Genomic DNA, 22,378 nt, shown 5'->3' with positions numbered 1-22,378 from the left:
TTTTTCAGTCCTGACCGTCCTTGATTTCATAATGTATTTAAGGAATGACTGTAATATTTTTTCTGTCTATGAAGAAATAACATAAAAAATTTGGTGCACACTGAATAACGCGCGTAGCGGGTTATTTAACAGTGTGCACCACATTTTTTATGTTAATTCGAATAGACAGAAAAAATATTACAGTCATTTCTTATAATTTAATTCTAAATTCCATTTTAAACTGCAGAAAACCTTGAAAAAACGTTGATGACGTCACGGTCACATGACTAAATTATGTCTATGGGCTCATAACAAAATAACGTCAGCCAATCAGAAAACGTGTTACATCCAAAATTAAATTATAATTCAATAACTTTTCAAATAAAATTTTTTCGTACAGTACAGGATGAAAAATTGATTGGAAAATCATTATATTTTGGTGTCCATTTCCACTTCATAGAAATCAGCGTTGATAATTTCTGAATTGTTAAAACTCATAAAATAATAAAGAATCGGTTTATACTTCTTGGAACAATCGGATGCAATCAATTATTTCAGAATAATTGACTTTGACTCTCATTTGGCTGCTTGCCAGACTTTAGACAATTGAGAATCTTTATATATATTGTTTTTTTCTGACAAAAGGATCAACGATACAATTCTGTCATAGAGACTGGCTAGTCAGATTACATATGAAATATTTACGTGAATTGAATACTCGATATGAAATAAAAAGTTTCAAAAAACAGATGCAGATATTATTACCAATAAAGCACATGTCTAATTTTAAATTGAATGGTCAATGTGGAGCAAAGTTTGTAAAATGTAATTGGGTATGAAGATCACATTTTACTGTTCCTTCAGCAGTTATATTGTTTGCCTTAATTAATTAGTGGAGAATAAAGGCTTTTTTTTCCCTGGAGAAGAATTCCAATTGGAAAAAAAAATGGCTTAAAATTATTCCCAAAAAGACAACTTTTTTCCCAAACAGGGCTGAGCCTCAGTAGTAATTGTGCATGAATACAAACTGAAAAACACTAATTTAAACAATTTTCTTGCCTAAAATGACTATATGTGCACATTTGAGGGTCTATTGATGTATCATCACTGACAAAATGGGGTCTTATTTTAAAGCAGGGTTTGAAAATGGGTTGTATATTGAAGTTTCAGTCAAATTCATGGTTTAATTTTAAATATCCCAATTTGATGAAAATGATGCATATTTTCCCAATAAAAAAGGGGTAAAGGTAGTTTTGAAAAAAGCCAAGAATATCACTGTTCAGTTTGGGTAAAAAGAAGATGCAGTGTAGATAACCATGAGTCCCCAATCCACAAATAGAGGAAAACTATAAAAAAATATTTTGCGTTAATTTTGTATAAAGGTTAAATTTGATTGTAATTATGGAACATAGTTAGGAAATTTTAGTATTTATTTTATTTCTTGAAGAATAAACTAACTCCTAAAAATAGTTAGCAGTTTTGTTAAAAAGTCTAAAATTTACATTTAATTTATAATGGATTCTTCGTAAATACATTGAAGACATTTTCGATTTATGGGATTTTTAAACATTATTGTCTTTGATTGAAGTTTAAAATAATTCCAACCCTGTATCATCTAATCAGGAGTCACCTAAGATTTTATACTTTAGGTATCCATCTTGGGGGAAAACAAACTTCCTGTAAAATGTTAACAAATAGTTAAGTATACATATGAGTTATTAAACTGTAAATTCAGAAACTATTACATGCATTTATTATTGCGATTTTAATTTTTAATCCTGTTTAATTCTTTTAAAAATTTTCAAAATGCGAGTTTAAATTATTGTGATTATAACCCCATAGCATTTTTTTGCAATAATAAAAACATCGCAATAATTTCTGTTTTACAATATTAAGATATTTTGTTTATTATGAAACTTTTTATTTCAGTCATCCACACAGCAGTTCAGATTAAAAAGAACAAGAAAAGATTTACACACAATTCACAAAGAAGTCAATCATAATAGGTATAATTAAGATTCAGTTAAAGAGTTATTTCCCTTTGAGAGTAATTATTTTATGATATGGTATTGTCTTGGAGAATATGTATGTATAGATAGATAGATAGATAGATATTTTTATTTTAAAGTACATAACTTGGTACATATACATGAAATACAACATATTACAATTTTAAACATAAGAAGTCAAGTAACATGTATATTTATACCAACCAGCCTTTCGAGGCTTATGATGCACTGTCATTTATGCACGAAAAATTAATATGAATAAATTTCAAATCCATATTGTCAAGCCTGCAACTTTTGTTGCAGAAAGCTCGACATAGGGATAGTGATCCGGCGGCGGTGGCGACGGTGTTAGCTCACTTCTTAAAAGCTTTATATTTTAGAAGGTGGAAGACCTGGATGCTTCATACTTTGTATATAGATGCCTCATGTTACGAAGTTTCCTTCAGTCACATGTCCAATGTCCTTGACCTCATTTGCATGGTTCAGTGACCACTTGAAAACAAAGTTCAGATTTTTTGTAATGTTGAATTCTCTCTTATTATAAGTAATAGGATAACTATATTTGGTATGTGCGTACCTTACAAGGTTCTCATGCCCGTCAGACAGTTTTCACTTGACCTCGACCTCATTTCATGGCTCAGTGAACAAGGTTAAGTTTTGGTGGTCAAATCCATATCTCAGATACTACAAGCAATAGGGCTTGTATATTCAGTGTATGGAAGGACTGTAAGGTGTACATGTCCAACTGGCAGGTGTCATCTGACCTTGACCTCATTTTCATGGTTCAGTGGTTATAGTTAAGTTTTTGTGTTTTGGTTTGTTTTTCTCATACTTTATGCAATAGGTCTACTATTATTTGTTGTATGGAATGATTGTAAGGTGAACATGTCTAGCGGACAGATGTCATCTGACCTTGACCTCATTTCATGGTTCAGTGGTCAAAGTTAAGTTTTTCAGTTTTGGTCTTTTTATCTGATACTATACCATTGTATATGCCATAGGTCAACTATATTTAGTGTATGGTAATATTTTATGATTTATATATTAGTCGCGCAGGTTTTATTTGACTGTGACCTCATTTTCACGGTTCATTGCTCAGTGTTAAGTTTTTGTGTTTTGGTCTATTTTTCTTAAACTATAAGTATTAGGTCAACTATATTTGTTTTATAGAAGCATTGTTAGCTGTACATGTCAGCCTGGCATGGTTCATCTAACCTTGACCTCATTTTCATGGTTCATTGGTCTTTGTTTAGTTATCTTGGTTAATGTAACGTTTATGTGACAGTTGTAATAAAGCTTTATACTTGGGACTATCAACATAATATCAATGATTAGTAAAGAAGGCGAGACATTTCAGTGTGTGCACTCTTGTATATACTACAGGAATGAAGAAAATCATGTTTTAAGATTTTCTCAGTATACCTAGTTATGCTGAAAAAGTATTAATCACTTGAAATGAATAGAACTACCATTATTGTTATTATTAACTAGTTTTCCAACAGTAGTTTAATGTGTACTCTGGCTTCCTCCACAAATAAAAAATGACAGCCTCGATATTGCCAAGTTGGTATAAAGAAGCATTAAACACAGTGTAAACAAATTACTGTTTAAGGGCAATAAAGAAAAATATTTGATTTGAGTTGTTGAAAAAATACCAAGTAGTAGAATTTATGACAACTGTTTTCCAAAGGTTTTTTTTTTCAATGTATAATCTAAAACAAGTTAATTTATACCTTTTTTTTCAGGCATGTAATCAGGAATGTCAGACTTGGTCATGGATTATTTGATATTATTAAACAAGAACAAACTTCTAAGGTTGGTGGACATTTATTTTTTTGTCAGACATAATATTCTGGATTTTTGGACTTTCCAATTTGTTGTCTGAATGTATCAAGAGGTTTTTGTTTCCTTATTGATATTCAGATTCTTCCCTTTCAGTGTAAAACCGGTTAATTGATTTCAATTCATGAGTGTTTTATCTTGTTAAAAGGACATCTTTTTGTAATCCACACTGATTTTTTTATTATTTGATTTTAAGTCATTGAATGACAGCAAAATAAGTAAAAGTTTTAAAAAATGTTGTTCATTAAATACTTTTTTTTTGGATAAAAATAAGAATATGTGGTATAATTGCCAATGAGACAACTCTCAACAAGAGACCAATTAAGTGACACATAAATTAACAACTTTAGGTCTTCAATACAGGCATTTAAAGATGTCAGCTATGAAATTAAAGGCCCCAAAATGACAAGTGTAAAACAATTTAAATTAGAAAACTAACTGCCAAATTTATCCTCGAAATAATGAACAAAAAACAGATATGTTACACAGCAATCAGTGACAACCACTGAATTACAGGCTACAGGCACTGTTCGTCAAAAGATTGACTTCTAATAATTTATCGTATTAAAGATGGATTTTAATACGGAGATTTTGTTTTTCTTTCTTTCAAAACAATTTTAGGAAAGTCGAATTTGTTTTAGTCATACATGTATATCTCATTTTTACTGTAACATTGCTGTTTTTATTCTGTTTTAGGAAGCAGCCATTGAAGAAGCTGAACGTCTAAAATTAGAAAGACGGAAAACCGAGTGGCAACCTCCAAAACAGGAGAGTTCCAGTGATGAAGAAACAGATGATGAATTAATAGACGAGGTTGAACTATCAAAGTATGTAAAATGTTAAATTGAGAAAAAACGCATAACACAACCCTACAAAATCAAAACGACAACTTTGCATCCATTTCTCTCATTGTTTAATCAAGGAAGATAATCTTATTTAAATTAATACTTTTTTAAATGTTAATCTTGCATTTGAGACATGTATACAAAATGCAATACAACTTTTTGTCTTGTACCCCTCTAAGTTTAGCCAAAAAAGAATTTTACTTGAAAAAAATTATGAAATTAATCATTTTAATTTTTAAACAAATAAACAAATTTTAAACAAGTCAACAAATTTTAGTGCTCTAACATCAGTTTCCTGTTTAAAACATGTAACCTGATATTTTGTTTTCCAAAATAAAATGTCCTACCTACCAATCAAACTCTACAAGGTATAGGTAGGCAACAGAAAAACAAGGAATTTGATAAGGATGGCCTTACCATGCTTACAGCTATTTCATTTTGAATTAAGTTTCCTTGCTTGCTAAATAGACCATGAAATCATAATTTCTTTTTGTTTACTACCTATTGAAAGAAAACAACTGTTATTTAAAATATTTACTGATAAAGTTCTTGAACAGTTACCGAAAAAATGCTTAAACAATCTGATCTGTTGGGTTAATTCTATATTTAGCAAATGAAGAATTTATGGTGCACCTGATCAGCAACCAAGCTTAAATTTCCTTCATTAAGGACACACTGGTATAATTTATTTGTAATTTCATTATTTTAAATTTTTTTAATGCATGTTACTAGCTATAGGTACACATAATAGAAAAATGTACATTAAAGGTTATGCATTTTACTACACTTAATGAAAGGTGTGCATGAAAGGTTATGAAATGAAAGCATGAACTACCGGTATTTTATATATTTTATATGTAATAATCATTAATCAGTTATAATGAATAACATAAATTTGAAATACAAACAGTCATGCATGTTTATAATGAGTTAGAGCATTCAATTCAATACACATCATTTATGAATATATGTGAATTAACATTTCCATGACAGTGATGCTGATGTACCAACTATAAGTTTAAGGTAAAAGTCACCAGCTAGTGTGAGCAAATATGAGCCAATTTAAAGTTCACAAAAAAAATATTTTCCATTTTTATTCTATACAATTTGAAATTAAATAACGAAAAATGAAAGAAAAAAAATTAGTAAAATGTCAATTTTTTGTTGTTGCTAAACTTATGAGAAAGGGGTGTTTTGTGAACTTTAAATTTGGCCTGTGAATATAGGTTTTGTTTTTTAAACAAATCCAGGATGACTTAAAATCATGAAAAGAATGTGACACAAATGAATAACATAAGAAATATTCAGGAGCTAAGGGAGATAATCCAGCCATGGAAAAGGGAAAGAGAATATTGGGTACACAAAACATGTCTTGAAGTCAACATACAATCTTCCACAATAGAAATGTGTCTTTCACTAAACATTAATATTACAAAATTGTACAATTTTAAAAAGTAGTTAATATCAATATCTTTTGTTGTTTTTTTTTTTCAAGACTCATGCCAATTTTTTTTCTTATTCTGAAACTTTATAGAATTCCATCCTTAAATCATCAACACTTTTCTTAATTTTATTTACAAAAGACCCTTTCATACTCTCAGTAAAGATTAATCCTGGATTTAACGTGTGTGGATCAACGTATATGTATATATTTATGTGAGTGATGCTAAAATTTACTTGCCAGAATATTTTATTGTCATGTTTTTACACAATGTTTTTGAAAAGTGTGATCATATTTTGTATGTTCATGTAGTAGTTTTTAATACTGTTGAATTTTTGCTTGGGTGAAGTTTTTTAAGCTTGATTATTTTGAATCTAAAGAAATTTGGATCTAATTTTTTACATATATATATATATATTCTAATTGATGCTTTTTTACTACCATTTTATGCTTAATTTAGTGCGGAACATATATGTTGGACAATTTCTAAAAAAGAAATCTTCAAATTTTCAAATAAATTTCTTGTATTCTATTTAAATACTTTTAAAGATTCTTTACTTCTGAATCTGATTTTTGACAGCAACCCAAGTGTTGTATGTGTTGTATGTTTGGCTATATGTATGTATAAATATGCAGCCGTCTGATTGAAATGAGGTATTTTTTTCGTGTGTTTTACATTTTTAAAGTGCCATGCTCTTCGGACAATAAAAAATCTGTGCAACAAATCCTACCCTGTATCAGATTCAACTCACTTCGTGTGGCAAAAATTTGTTAAAAATAACAAAATCAAGTTTCCATTAAAATTTAATTCGTCCTAAATTAAAAAAAATTGTAAATCAACAACAATTGGTTGGAAAATAAACTGAATCTACGTAAATATGATTAAATTACAGTTTTATGAATGGAGATGGTAAGGATACAGATGAGGACATTGATGATGACGCAGCCTCAGATGCAGAATCACCTGAACCAAGAGACAAAACTGTGTCTTCTTCTGTCAGGTTAGCATTAAAAAATATGAATTTTGAAGAATATTTTACCAGTGTCACATTAATAAACACATTCTTCTATTATTATTTTTTTATTCTTATCAAAAAAAAGCTAGAAAGAGATTGTGAGTACACATGAACGAGACAGCAACCAATAAAATCAATGTATTTTTATACCCCCGCTTTAAAAAAGGGGGGGTATACTGTTTTACCTCTGTCTGTCAGTCCGTCCGTCCGTCCGTCCATCAGTCCGTCAGTCCGTCAGTCCGTCAGTCAGTCCGTCCCATGAAACTTTCGTCACATTTTTCTCAGGAACTACACATCCACCCTTTCTGTAATTTGGTATCAACATTTATATATGTCAGCCATACCGTGTGATGCGTTTTCATATTCATCACTTGACAACTTCCTGTTTACCGAACACTTGTCTGATTTTACACATGATAACCAAGTTGAAAATTTTCGTCACATTTTTCTCAGGAACTACAATACAAGGATTTCTGAAATTTGGTTTCAGGATTTATATAAGTCAGCTATACCGTGTGATGCGTTTTCAGATTCATCACTCGACAACTTCCTGTTTACCGAACACTTGTATGATTTTACACATGATAGCCAAGTTGAAAATTTTCGTCACATTTTTCTCAGGAACTACAATACAATGATTTCTGAAATTTGGTTTCAGGATTTATATAAGTCAGCTATACCGTGTGATGCGTTTTCAGATTCATCACTCAACAACTTCCTGTTTACCGAACACTTGTATGATTTTACACATGATAGCCAAGTTGAAAATTTTCGTCACATTTTTCTCAGGAACTACAATACAATGATTTCTGAAATTTGGTTTCAGGATTTATATAAGTCAGGTATACCGTGTGATGTGTTTTCAGATTCATCACTCGACAACTTCCTGTTTACCGAACACTTCCATATTTTTACACTATTAATATTATCCACTTGCGGCGGGGGTATCATCAGTGAGCAGTAGCTCGCAGTTTCACTTGTTTTTTTTTAAATTTACAGATGTGTACTCTTAAAATGCCTTGATAATATAAAAGAGTCAATCTGACTTAGTATAATTGATATTAAAAATGTATAATAGTGCATTAAATATAATATAACATTCATTTCCTTTTCCTGTTCTGGTAATTCAAAATATAATTTGGTAGCACATTTTGAAGATTTTAAATATCATGTCTGATTAAAAACCAGAGTTCACCAAAAAAGTGGTGGTCCTCAGGATTTAACCACCAAATTTTGCATAGGAATGACACAATTTTAGTATTTTTCAATAGAGTTGATAGTGAGGACCAGCAGATTTTCTTCAAGTACCAGCAGGGAAAAAAAGATTTCGCAAACTCTGAAAAATAAATTGAAATTTTCTATTTTTGATTTTATTTTCAATTGTTACTCCTATCAGTGTACACTGTATTATGATTGATTCTATTTATAGTTTTAGGGAAGATATCACTTCATCACCTTTTAACAAAGCCATCATCCCCATGTCACGGCCAGCTACATCTGCCAGCACAAAGAAGAAGAAACAGAAAATACCAAGACCATATACACCACATTTTGTCAATATCATGGAGGAAGTCAAGGAAAAGACTGGTCCCAGGTTTGTTTTTGCTTATAGTGCATCATGAACTATACAGGTACACAGTTGTAAACTTTTTATCAATTCCTGTTCGATCTAAACTTCAATCTGAGATAAACCAAATTTTTATTATAGAAATGAATTAAACAGGATTTTTCTCAATAAAGCAAAAATTAAAAACGCATTTTGGTCTTAAATGACTAAATCGCAATAATAAAGGCACTCAATAATTTCTGAATTTACAGTATTCAGTTTCAATTATTATATATCTGAAAAAACAAAAGTAACAAACATATAAATAACTGTCCTTAAAGAAAATAATATTTTTCTGTATTTCAGTGATGCTTTATTTAGACAGCTTTGTGCATTACATTGGATACTAGAAGCGATGAGAAATTGCGATGATTCAGGAATAAAAATGACACCGATTATGTCTTGCTGGAAATTAATGTAAGTAAAGTACTTTAACAAGGAAAAATTCACTAAATAAATCAACACGAATTTTGCTCAATACACAATTTTAACTTTTACATTTGACTATATATGTCTATATATATATATTCTTTTATATGTTATCTCATCCGAAATTTTGAATTTTATGCATTTTTAATGCATTTTTTATTTTTATGTATATTATTTTTTAACTTCTCTGTAACCTTTGTACTTGCATGGTTTTATGAGAATAAACTATCTATCTATCACACAAATACACACAAATGTACAAACAAATATAATTTAACAAATGAAAATGCAAATTTGTGATCTGCATGTTTAATATATTAATAATGTCTTACAATTTGATATAAACTTTGTGTTGAATTTGTCTGCCTGGTTGACCTTTATAAGAGGTTTTTTTAAAGGGCAAAAATGCAGAACAAAGAGCAAAAATAAAAAATAAATTAAATATAGGAAAAAATAGTGTTAGAATATGAAGACAGAGAAAATTTGACAAAATTGATATTGAATAAAGAAATGGTATAAAAAATTTGTCTTCTCATGGTTAGACTTTTTTTTCTCAAATAACTTCTTTAGATAGCATTGTTCAAGCAATCCTTTTCTGCTTTCAAGGTCTACAAACAAAACAGAAATTTATGTTTATAATTTTATTTATTGCAGTAATATAGGAGGTGTTCCTACACTGGAGGATGTTGCCATTAGAGACAAAGAAATTGATAAAGACTGGAAAAAGTTCAGAGATCAAGATGGACATGTATGTATCACTACACAGGCAAAATTTGCTCACATGAATTTCATGAAATTCACATAATACTCACATGAAAAGTTTCACTTGAGATTCACATCAAACGAGCTTATACATGAAATTCAATTGAAAATTTTCTTGTGAATTTCACATGAATTGATATTCACATGAATCTGATGTGAAATTTTTCACATGCATTTCACGTTAAATTTCCAAATGAAAAAAAAATATATTTTTCATGATTTTAATTACCGTAGAAAGGCGTGTATAGTCCGCGGTTTTTTACCCTGGGAATGAAATTGATGGAAGGGGTGCGGACTATGCAGTACTATAGGATTTCATGACATTTTTTTCCAGAGTTGGGATACGATGTTGAACGAGGTTTGGCCAAGTAAACAGAAACATCATGTGTTGTCAATGTTATAATGTATTCTTGACAACTCTTTGTATTATTTAGAAATAAAATAAACAATCTAACTGTATTCTTGACTACTCTTTGTTATTTTTTTAAAATAAAATAAATAATCCAACAGTGTTGACTTAGTAATTTGCATAAAAATCAGCCTTTGATCGAATGTCCGCTTTGTTTCGGATTTGGTCAAATTTGTGTCATTGCATCTTAACAGTGTACCTGAATCCTGAATATCAATGAAAGATGAACCCTTCAATGGTAAAACCATAATAGACAAGTTGAAACCTAGTGAAATCTTCCCAAGATCGATTTTGTTTAATGTTATTCGCGTGTGTACAGTACAAGTAAACCACGATCCGCCATTTTGAAAATGTGTGATTAAAGTATCAAAAATTTTCGTATTCCGACTATTTGTGTTTAACTCTTAAGTTATCAACGTAAATAAATCAAGACCTAACATTTTTTAATTGTAAATCGTTACCATTAATACTGAAAGTGTAAACCTGAAAGAAGTGGAATTTTGTATACGAAACTTTATTTCCAGGTGAAAGTTCACATTGTGCAGGTGTATCGTCTTACATGAATGAGTTTACGGGTTTGTGTGTAAAGCAATTAATTAACCATGTCAACTTTTGACAAGTGATGAATGTAATTCAATAACCTGAGGCAGTTCTTCAAATCAATAAAAGAAATGATAAGATTAAAGAGTTGTAACATTTTAATGAGTTCTAATCAAGTTTTAAACATCGAACATCTTTTGTTTAATAGCATACCAAATATTTATTTTTAGAATTTTAAACAGTTTATTGGCTTGGGCAAGCTACCACTTTCAATGAGACCAAAAGTGAGAAGCCGATAGTTAATTAAATGTACATGATTGAATTAATTAACATTTATTACATGAATACAGTTCTTACTTTCATTGTTTGGGACTTTAAATTAATATTTAAAGAATGATAGTCTGAAAGACAATTTAATTAAGCAATTAAACAGAATCTTTTGAAAACTTTTAAAATAGATTAAATACATATCTTTTAAGTCTTCTTTTACAAACTGATCATAACTTTATATTGATCATCGATCTTTTAACAGCAATAATTACTGTGTTGCCGGTCTTTAACAAAGATTAAAAACATATCTTTAAAGATACCATTAAAAAACTTATCATAAGTTTTAACTGACTATCTATCTTTTCAACAACAATACTTACTATATTGCCGATCTCGGCAAAAAAAATAAAAAAAAAAATACCGCAAATTCGACATTTTCCGTCATTGTTCGCGGACCCGATCTTGTCAAAAGTTGCCGCGGACTATACAAGCGAACTAGACTTTTTCCTCGATATTTGGGGATGAAGAGGGGGTGCGGACTATACACAAATGCGGACAATACACGGCCGTATACGGTAAATTTTTAAATTTGAAAATTAAGATGTTATTTGAATTACTCTATTTTAAAAATACTTGTGAAATTCACATGAGTTTCATACTAGAAGCGATGAGAAATTGCTCGTTTGATGTGAAACTGATGTGAGTCAAATTTGCCTGTGTAGTGTTCTCAAATAAATTTCAACCTACACAACTATATATTCAAGCAAATTCAATATCAAAAACTTACAAAATAAAAAAACTGCTGTCTATACTGTATTGGTTTTTCTTACTGTTGAAGGTTGTACAACATAGTTGGTTTAATCAAAGAACTTTGGACTTTATAGTTGCATAATTGTCACCTTGTATTGGCAATCCTACATGTACTACCTCTTCTTATTCACTATTGTTTGTTATAAAGAATATAATATATATAATGGGGTTCATCTTAATATCACATTAAAATAAAATTAAAAATGGAAACAAGAAATGTGTCAAAGAGCAAAAAACAACCCAAGGCCATCAAATAGTCTTCAACACAAAGAGAAAATTCCACACCCAGAGTTGGGCTTCAGCTGGCCCTCTAACAATAATAGATAATGGACGTCACACTTAACTTCTTAACATATAAATAAACCAAAATTAAAAAACAGTAGACTAACAAAGGCTAGAGATTCCTCAATTGTAGTCTTCCGGAATATGCATTTATCTTCATCATCATAAATATTAAATACATAGTGAAAGTTTTCTTCCTGTTTGAAGGGTACACACAGGGATAGATTCAACAGTCGATTATACATGCAGAGAAGGGGAACCACAACAGCTAAGAAACCAGCCACCTGGAGAACGTCTCTTGCTGGGTCTGCTATGGGTTTATCTGGTACCATGAGGTCCAGTGCTGATGAAGATGACAACCATGGTGATGATGATTACAAGGATGATGATAGTCCAAGTAAAAGTAGGTTAATAATAAGGTCAAAGTCCAAGTAAAAGTAGGTTAATAATAAGGTCAAAGTCCAAGTAAAAGTAGGTTACATACATTGTGAAAGTTTTCTTCTGCTTGAAGGGTACGCACAAGGATAGATACAACAGACGATTACAGTAAGGTAATTTCTGAGCTTCAAAGTTCAATATGAAAGTCTAAGTAAAAGTTACTCCCTTACCCCATGCTTTAAGTTCTGGAACAGCCCTAAGTGCCCTTACGGTATTTTCCTCATTTAAAAATTGATAAGTTTTCAGAAATTTTTAAGAATATATGATTGTAAAAGTCTGTCTAAAACATTACCTACTTAGAAATAAATTTCCTATGCAATTGTGTTTTTTTTATAGTCTTTAGAAATTGACCACTTTAATGCTTCATTTTATGATTATCTTAAATGGAAGAGAGGTTGAGTAGGGAAAATGTTTAACTAGCATGGAAAAGAATTGATATAGCTTATTAAAATAGTTAGTGCAAAACCCAGCATACAGTTGATACAACTCCACAGACATACTCAAAACAACCAGGAACAGCGCTGTAATTGCTGTTCTCATCTCTCAGATATTTGTTTGATATAAGCAGGCAAACATTTTGTCTTTTTTCAGTAGGCTGTCAAACAATTATTATTAAAATGTCACAATCATTTTAGAGTTTACAAGATGATTTCATACTTATTACTGTAACCAACTTATTTTCATGAGCAATTTTTTTTTTCTCACTTAAACAAATCTGAAAATACGCAGAATACAAATTTTCAGGCATATATAAAACTTTAATCTTCCCTTATTTACAAATCATAAATATTATCAAAGTCGGCTTAAAAGGACTATAGGTAAAATAATGAACTGGCAAAAATAAGTTTGCTTACACTATTCTGTATCTCTTTTGACAAAAAAATCTTACGATATGAATTGAAAAATTACTATATATACTGGAATGAACTAATGATTCTTTTTTTTTGTTGCAACATTTTTTTTGTAAAATGAATCACTGCTGCATTTCAAATATGTTGTCACATAATATAATATATATTTAAATGAATTGTTTTCAGTTGCAATAAAAAATGCATTTTCCAAAGTTTTTGTTTTGGGAAGTATAGGTGAGTTACTATGGTTACCTGTGTAACAAAACTTCGTCACTTTGTTCTCCTTGACCTTCACTTTTCCATGTATTAGAATCTGGTGAATTTATATCCTGTTATAACAGTCTCTTGTATCAATCAATATGTGTCTTAGAATCAATTATTCTCGCATTTGTTTTAAGTATGATCAGTAATGTTATTTCTCATCTTTTTATGTTTAGACCTTGAATATGTAAATACAGTGCAACATGTCTAATAAGACACACTGGGGGACCAGAAAAAATGAGGGATTAAGCATGCTGTTGGAATAAAAAAAAATTTCTGCAAGGATTATAGGCATATTTTGGGATCATTAAAATGTGTCCGTTTAAGCAGGATTTTGGAATACTCTTGTGTCGGATAAGGCAGGTTGCACTGTATGTTCTAATCTGTTGATCTGTATAAACTGTGGATTCATATTTAGTGGTGAGATACGAATTTTTGTGGATTTTTTTGTTAACAAGGTATTAAAAAGTTAGAAATCTTGTAATGGCTTGTATGCAGTCTCTGGCAAAATCACAAAATTAAATATTAACAAAAATTGGTACCCACTAAATGAATCCAAAATGTCTGTTTTCGTTCCAATCTAATTATTAGTATTTTTCCTGGATATTCATTTGTCTCATTTTCATGCACATCATCAGTCATGTTTTATTTGCATTTTCCCTTTGTTTTACATCATTAAGAATTTGAAATAACTTACTTTTATTTCAGTACATGTATTCATATTTATTTCTTAGCATCAAAACTATCAGTGTCAAGTAGTTTAAGGTGGTCCCTAACACTACAGGGAGATAACTCTGTAAAATCAGCTTAACGTTACGTTGTGTTGCTAAGGAAAGATTAAGCTTCTCAGTGATCAAAATTAGGGTTTGTCAAACTGATTTATATCCAACCATTTTTTTCCAAGAAAGTGTTTGGTTAAATTTTTAATTTTTTTTAAATTTTTTTCAAAGGGTCAAAGTAAATATTTTGTCAAAATTTCATGAATATTAAATGAGCCAAGTTAATTTTAGTCAAGGTGTTGGGTACCACCTTAATCAGTTTATATGTTTGAGTAGAACAGTTACACTACAGTTCATGTGGTTTAGCTTTGTCCGCTTCACCACGGTGGACAGCCAGCACATGCATCTATTACAGAAAAATATTGAAATTTTCATGCTTGGATTTTCATGACTTATTTCTCATGCATGTTTAATATTGCAAATACCCCAAGGTGAATGCAATTTTGTCTCCCTTGACAGAGTCAAAAAGCGAGACATAGGTATGCTGTTTCAGACGTTGGTGGCGGCTTCAACAATGTATAAGGTTGTGATTAGGTCTAGTTTATGGTGAACCACTAGTGGTAAGTCAAAGATATTTGGTATGCAGTTGTATTAGTATTGGGACATCTCATTTCCATGGAGATTGTTTAGTCATGTACCTTCAGTCACAGTTCATTGACTCTGAATATTTGCAAAACTTACGTTATAGTGTAGCTAATTTAATTTCAACATTTGCATTATTGAAATTACCAAAAAGCGAGACATATCTCTGTGATAACATTTGATTGACGGCAAATATATAAGTGTGAGAGAAAATGTATCAGTTATGCATGAATTTAACCCTACCCTGACCTATCATCGAAATTGTAATAAATAACAACCCATCCAGATTTGCCCAATAACTAACTTTTATATTGTAGTACCGGTACAATTTAGACTGATAAATATGTCTCAAATCTGGTTGATTGAGCGTAGGTATCATTATAGCCAGGGGACAGCGCTCATCAGCCTATGTGGGACAATCATTTTCAAAACAAATATTCATTTGATTTTAGTGAATAACTTTGAGGGTTAATAGACTATTTTCATATTACAGACTTTTGACTCTGGATAATATAATTTGTCGACTGGTTACCTTGGACATCCTGGTACTCGGTCAAGTAAGAGCAACCAAAATAAGTAATCAAACATATAATCGGTGTAATTTGAGGGGAATTTTATATTAGTTTACTGTTTTCCGATGATTTTGTAGTGAAAAAAAAAGTTAAGTAGGTAATTTTGCCCCAAAATTGTACCGATTGAAAGCTTGTTTTTTTCTTCTTTAGCTTGCTCTTACCTAACTTGGTACCATGATGTCCAAGGTAACCAGTCAAAAAATCATCAAATTATATAATCCGGAGTCAAAGGTCGGTAATATGAAAATAGTCTATTGTATGATGAAACAAAAGAAAAATGGTATGGTAGACATGCTAGAACTTTTTCCCAAACATGTGTCTACACCTACTGTGTGCAGGTGGAAAAAGCTTAATCCACTTGTGCTGTACTGTATTTGTATGAGATGATGTTTTTGTAGATTTAGAGAAAAATTGTGTATAATAGTTTTAATGCATAATAAATTAAGAAGTCTTTTATTTCCATTCAGAATGCACTGCTTATGTTCAGTAACCATTTTTTTCAAGAACTTACAGCCCAGAATTTCAGCAGGCCTGAAGAAGCATTTTCTAGACACAATTATTTGGATAGAATTATTTTATTACAATTATCAATCAGTAAATGGTTCCATGATCAAATCTGTAGGTCTTATGTTTACAGGTTTACTTGAGTTTACACATGGCTTATTCTTAGTTTTTGAACAATATGAATTTATCATTTAATCATTTAAGATAGTGTGTTTGAAATGTTGAAATATTGTAATTGATCTTTGGAGAATTTTTTTTTTTATGTAATTATGTTGGCAAAAATTGCAGACATGATCTCACAATTCTTAATCAGGAAATAATTTTAGGAATTGTTTCAAATTAATAACAGTACCATATCATTGTAATGTACTAATGATCAGAATGATTACTTTTGAAAGCAAAAGAGTAGGTCCGGTAAGGGCCGATTTTGGCCTCAAATTTCAGGTTCATCTAAAGAAAGATTTGGGACACTTTTTAAACACTTAAGTGTCCATTGCAATTGATTCGATTAGTTTTTGTGAAAGATTTTAACTGATTTAGTCCGATTCAAGCTTAAATATGAAAAATCTACCAAATATGCCAAAAAACGTCACTTTTCAGATAGTTTTTGTCAAATATGAAAGTGGCTGCATCCATGTTCATCCTCAACCTTTATATATGTTATGTATTATCGTCAAATACAACTTACATTTCAATATTATAAATGAACACGAATGCGGCCACTTTCATTTAGGACGGAAACCATCTAAAATTTAACTAAAATGCTAAAATTGTGAAGATTTCAGTAATTTAGCATGGCTTTATGATGCTAGTACCTGATATATGTGCATTGTATTGTCAAAAACAGATGATATTTATGTATCAGAAGCATTATACTTTCCAATGAATAGCTAAAAGATTACATTTTCACAATTTTGTAAAGCTGTTATATTTTGGGGCCAAAAAGGGGTCTAACTACTCCTTTGAAATGGATAACTTGCAATTGATTAAGTCAGACATTTTAAATATATATATAGCTGTAGTTAGGTCATAATTTGTGTTTTTTTTCCCATAATTTTGTTGCTATCTTGAAATTTCTCATGTCCATTGGTTGGTATTGTATACACCTTATCGCTATTTGTCTGCCATTACTGAATATCATACATGTTACCCTAGAATTCTGATGTCACAAGAGAAAATGTCTTGACCCCACAAAAGTAATTGTTGTATGACATTGATAGTTCAAGTGTAAAGGGTCAAGTGTTGCAGATTCCAAAATAGTGATCAGGTCCATTCATCAGTACATTCAGTGTTAGGAACAGGCAGATTCATTTAATACAATAACTTGTAAATTATTACAGCAAGCTTAAGGAGAGTACACTATGGTATGTTATAAATCTTTCAATAACCCCTTAAGGTGGCATTGGAAAGAAAAGGTGAAGGGTTATTGGTTCATGGCCTATAAATTAATCTTAAAATCTGTTCATCTTAAAGAGGACAGAAATTAGGTCAAATCTTAAAATTGGGATGAGGTGTTTAATATGTAACCTATGTTAAAACTGAATACAATCCAATGACCAATATGTATCATATCCAAATGAAGAATTTGGACAAAGATTTTATCCTTTATATGTACAACTAATGTAACAGTTATTAAATCAACTAGGTAAATAACGTTACTGTAGAGATATTAAATGTGGTACCTAACACTACAGGGAGATAAGTCTGTAAAGTCAGCTAAACGTTTTAATTACATTGTGTTATAAAAGGAATATTAAGCTTCTCAATGATCAAAATTGGTGTTTGTCAAACTGCTATATAACCAGTGTAACTTTTCTTACAAAACTGTTGGTTCAAAATTTTTGAAATTTTTATGTTTTTGTTAAAGGGTCAAAGTAAATACTTTGACAAAATTTTATGAAAATTAAACGAGTCAAATTAATTTTAGTGAAAGTGTTTGGTACCACCTTAAAAGCTTTAACTAATTTTCAACTAACTGGGGAAATCATGATCTGGTATAAGGGATCTATATCCATGCTAACAATAGTGGTTCCATTTTATCATTGACGCTAACAAAAATGTGTCAAATATGTCAAATAGTCTATAATTTTTTTTCAGGAGCCTTTTTCAATTCTATAAAGCTTCACAAAGGCATCAAATATATTCAAATAGTAAAAAACAAATTGATTCTTTGAGAAAAATTTATTTACCAAGTATTTTTGCTAAAAGGTGTGTTTCAAAATAGAAAAAATAAATTGAATGCGTTATCAAATTTAATTACCAACAGTATATTGCATAGATAGACAATATTGGAATTGCGTTATAATTTTGAGTATACCGGCAGTCAAAATCTTACATGTGTATCTGATGACTTTCCATTGAGTAAGTCGTCTTTTCTGATATGAATTTCTAAGAATCAAAAGGTTAAGTAAGCCTAGGTTCCCTCATCAAATAACAAATTAATAGATATTTCATATTTTGTAACTAAATTTACTTATTTATGTGATTCACGTCATCACAGTCAATCATCATACTTCAGCATCATGTTAATTTTTTTAAATTAACACAGACATCATACAATGTTAATTTTTTTAAATTAACACAGACATCATACAATGTTAATTTTTTTAAATTAACACAGACATCATACATTCATTCATCCATAATTATATAATTTTCATTCAGTTTGTCCTGAACATGCATGAAATATTTATCACTGGACGTTAATCAACCATCAATCTGATTGTACTTTGAATTAAAGATTGAATGTTGAACTAATTATATTTATACTTATATTTATATCTTCTTTTAGGGAAATCTAGTATGTTCAACTTGGTTATAAATACAATGGCTGTTTGTTGTTGTCATGGTAATTGGAGTTTTCATATTGTTATAATTATTTTGTTCTCTGTTTTAGGGACATCTCGAATGTCGGTAGATATTGAAGGTTCTAAAGCAGGCAGTGAAGGTGCTACAAAGACAGAAGACTCCATAGATAAAGATGAAAGTGCTGCCATAGAAAAGTGGACTAATAAGTAATTCAATATTTGTATTTTATTATACCTCAACCTCAAAGATTAGGGTGGGGGCCTCAGTGGCCGAGTGGTCTAAGTAGTTACTACTGTAATCACTAGCCAGTCAACACTGTGGGTGCACTCGACTCCAATCTTAATTGACTAGGATTGTCAGTTTGCCTATCGAAGGTCAGTGGTTTTCTCCGGGCACTACAGCTTCATCCACCAATAAAAAGTGGCACTTTAAAGTGGCGTTAAAACTCCAGCAATCAATCAATCAAAGATAAGGGTATATATATGGTGATGCACATGTGTTTCTATTACTTTTCTCTTTATCCATCCATCCATAACAATTTTAGTTTCCAGATGATGAAAATTGAACTTACCATATGTTTGGACCATAAAGTACAGGTCAAGTTGGATTTTGATTGCTTTTATTTATTTACTGTTATTAACTCAACTGAAACACTGACCTGTACAACAATAGCTAATTCCAACATACATAGAAAAGGACTATTAATAACATCTGCCACTAAAAATGAAAAAAAAAAAAAAAAAAAGAATTATATTATAATCTTCTAATGTTTATACTAATGGAAAGTCATTGAACAAATAGATTAATTGAACTGTTTTTTCTTATTTCAGAGTTAATGAAGAAAAGAATAAGTTAGCCAAAACAGCTTCAGAATTAAAGGTAACATAAAAATAAACTTTCATCTTCTTTGTATAATTGTATATATACTTTAAGACTTTTGTAAAACACTGCCTCACAGGATGTCCAAATTGGCAATGAAATAAACATGATATTTCCCAAGTACAAACAGGATTGTGAAAATATAATTTAAATCTCTATTACCCTGTTTGTAAAATTTTAAGCTGGAGGTTCCAAATGGAAAACTCCTTGAATTTGAGTTTACAATAATTATTTCAAAATTAGATAGCCAGTTGAAGGTAAAAAAGCAATGATCTATTTTACCGGGTCGCATAAAAATTTCAATTATTAATTTATAATAACATTTATTTTTCAGAGGAGTACAAAAGTTGCCAAAATAGAACAACTAGTTCGACAATCATTGAATCAAACGGACAAAATGCCTGGGAGACAGGATAGGGCAGATGTACACTTCATACGTCCAAAAAGGTAGGATAAAAAAGGGGCAATAGTGTCTTGTATAATTATTGTATTGAATACTTAGGGTTACAGTAATAGAAACTTTCAGATTGATCATCATTCAGAGGCTATGAAATCAACCAATGAATTTACTGTTTGGAGTACAAGTTATGTACTCTGTCAGTAGACTCATTACTGACCAATGTTTTATAACAGAAAGTCCAGAAAGAAATTGCCAATTATTAACAATACCCTAATCTTGTCAACAATTGAAGAAAATAAACATTTTCATGATTATATTTTTACCTATACAAGAGAAAATGTTTGATGTCAAATTCCAAAAAAGTAAATGACATAAGGTCAACTGACCAAAAGTCATTTGCTTGGATTTTTAATATACCAAAATATGAAATTGAAGATCTAAATCTAAGGTCTCTATGTTTAATGCATAGGAAAATTGGTATGTATTCACAAGAAGAAGGTTTCTTTATCAATGAGATCTTTTCACTTATGTTAGAAATATGACATGACATTCATTGCATGAATTAAAGCTTGCATGTTTATTTTTTTAAATAAATTTTGTAAACCAAACAAGTAGCAATCTGCACATGCTACTAAGAATTACAAAAAAAAAAATTGTAATTTTCATATGAAATATATATTAAAGCTTCATAATAAATATTTCAGTTCACCTGCACTGATGCATTTCAAAAATACAAGGTCTAGTCTAAAACATGGTAATATGGCTAATAAAATCAACACAGAATTTCGAAGATTACAAGAGGAAAAGGCGCTACTTCTACATGAGGAATTAGAACATAGAGAAAAGTAAGATTTGTTGTAATTATAAGAAACCATTATTCTGTTTACCTGTGCAGACAGTAATTGCATTGAATTGCATAAAACAGTTAAATTATAATTTTTTTGATGTATTTCAATGAATAGTTAGGCTACTTTAATGATTGAAAAAAACACTTGTTGGAGCCATTGGATGGCTTATAATTTGTTATGTGGGTTTTGTTGGCATCAAACTCATCAGTGATGAATCAAAATTGTTCATAGGTCAAAAATTAAAATTTAAACACAGTAGGTTATAATGCATCATTCTTTATCATGATAAATGAGAAAAAATATAGCGGAGACAGTAAATGTTAGTTGTGCACACATTTAAGAAAAAGAAAAGTTTATGCATTGAAATATAAATAATTAGATCTGTGATTTTAATCATTGATACTGTAAGTACGTCAACATTCATTCATGTGATTGTCAGAAGAATAACAGCAATAAAAGAACTATTTCTCTTTCATTTGTAAAATTAAAACATAAGACCAAATAGTAAAATCAGTATAAATATCATGCTTTGTTATTGGTGTACTGTGGGTTCATTATTATTTGGTGGATATCAATTTTCGTGGATTTTGTGTGTTACGATGAACCATGAAATTAAAGGTTTAAGGAATAATAAATTTCCTATAGTCTGGTATGCAGACTTTGGCAAAACCCTGAAATTAAAAATCCAATGTAAGTTTTCCTAAATCCTCGAAGATTGGTACCCACCAAAAATAAATGAGTATTTGTCAAAACTAAATATCAAGCTTTCTAATTGGTGTGTTTCCAAAAAAAATTATGATTGTCAGAATTACTTATCAAGTTTTCTGATTGGTGTGTTTTAGACAACAAACTATGATATGTCAGAATAATTTAGATATCATGCTTTTTAATTGGTGTATTTTAGACAATAAATGTTGATTTGTCAGAACAATTTAAATATCAAGCTTTCTGATTGGTGTATTTTAGACAATTAATGTTGATTTGTCAGAATAATTTAAGTAACAAGCTTTCTGATTGGTGTATTTTAGACAAAGAATGATGATATGCCAGAATAAGTTTATAGCTATCAACAGTCAGAGAACAACTAGCTTCCATAAAGCTTTACGTCAAATGAGAGAGAGAAGTGATAAATTATTCATCAGACCAACAAACGAACAGTTGAAGAAAAAACAAATGGAAGAACAGGGAAACTGGTAAGAGTTATCTGCCATTTATG

The 22,378-nt window shown here is 30.2% G+C and overlaps 1 protein-coding gene across 6 annotated transcripts in view; it reads left to right on the top strand.

Annotated features, from left to right (window-relative positions):
• Positions 1–22,378, top strand: part of LOC143054359 (uncharacterized) — a 42,048-nt gene that overhangs the window by 12,905 nt on the left and 6,765 nt on the right. For 3 of the 6 annotated variants that reach the window (XM_076227358.1, XM_076227354.1, XM_076227355.1), the window contains exons 4-19: positions 1,909–1,985; positions 3,734–3,803; positions 4,527–4,657; positions 5,669–5,698; positions 7,010–7,117; positions 8,562–8,726; positions 9,045–9,155; positions 9,822–9,915; positions 12,448–12,643; positions 13,716–13,763; positions 17,568–17,591; positions 19,124–19,241; positions 19,866–19,914; positions 20,249–20,361; positions 21,019–21,159; positions 22,191–22,355. In XM_076227358.1, coding sequence (XP_076083473.1) covers positions 1,909–1,985; positions 3,734–3,803; positions 4,527–4,657; positions 5,669–5,698; positions 7,010–7,117; positions 8,562–8,726; positions 9,045–9,155; positions 9,822–9,915; positions 12,448–12,643; positions 13,716–13,763; positions 17,568–17,591; positions 19,124–19,241; positions 19,866–19,914; positions 20,249–20,361; positions 21,019–21,159; positions 22,191–22,355 — 1,640 coding nt within the window. The remainder of the gene's footprint in view (positions 1–1,908; positions 1,986–3,733; positions 3,804–4,526; positions 4,658–5,668; positions 5,699–7,009; positions 7,118–8,561; positions 8,727–9,044; positions 9,156–9,821; positions 9,916–12,447; positions 12,644–13,715; positions 13,764–17,567; positions 17,592–19,123; positions 19,242–19,865; positions 19,915–20,248; positions 20,362–21,018; positions 21,160–22,190; positions 22,356–22,378) is intronic. The other 3 variants (XM_076227357.1, XM_076227356.1, XM_076227359.1) reach the window with 3 other exon arrangements.

Source organism: Mytilus galloprovincialis, chromosome 12 (assembly GCF_965363235.1).
Source record: "Mytilus galloprovincialis chromosome 12, xbMytGall1.hap1.1, whole genome shotgun sequence".
In the NCBI taxonomy this organism is placed as follows: domain Eukaryota; kingdom Metazoa; phylum Mollusca; class Bivalvia; order Mytilida; family Mytilidae; genus Mytilus; species Mytilus galloprovincialis.
This window is presented reverse-complemented; position numbering and strand designations above follow the sequence as displayed.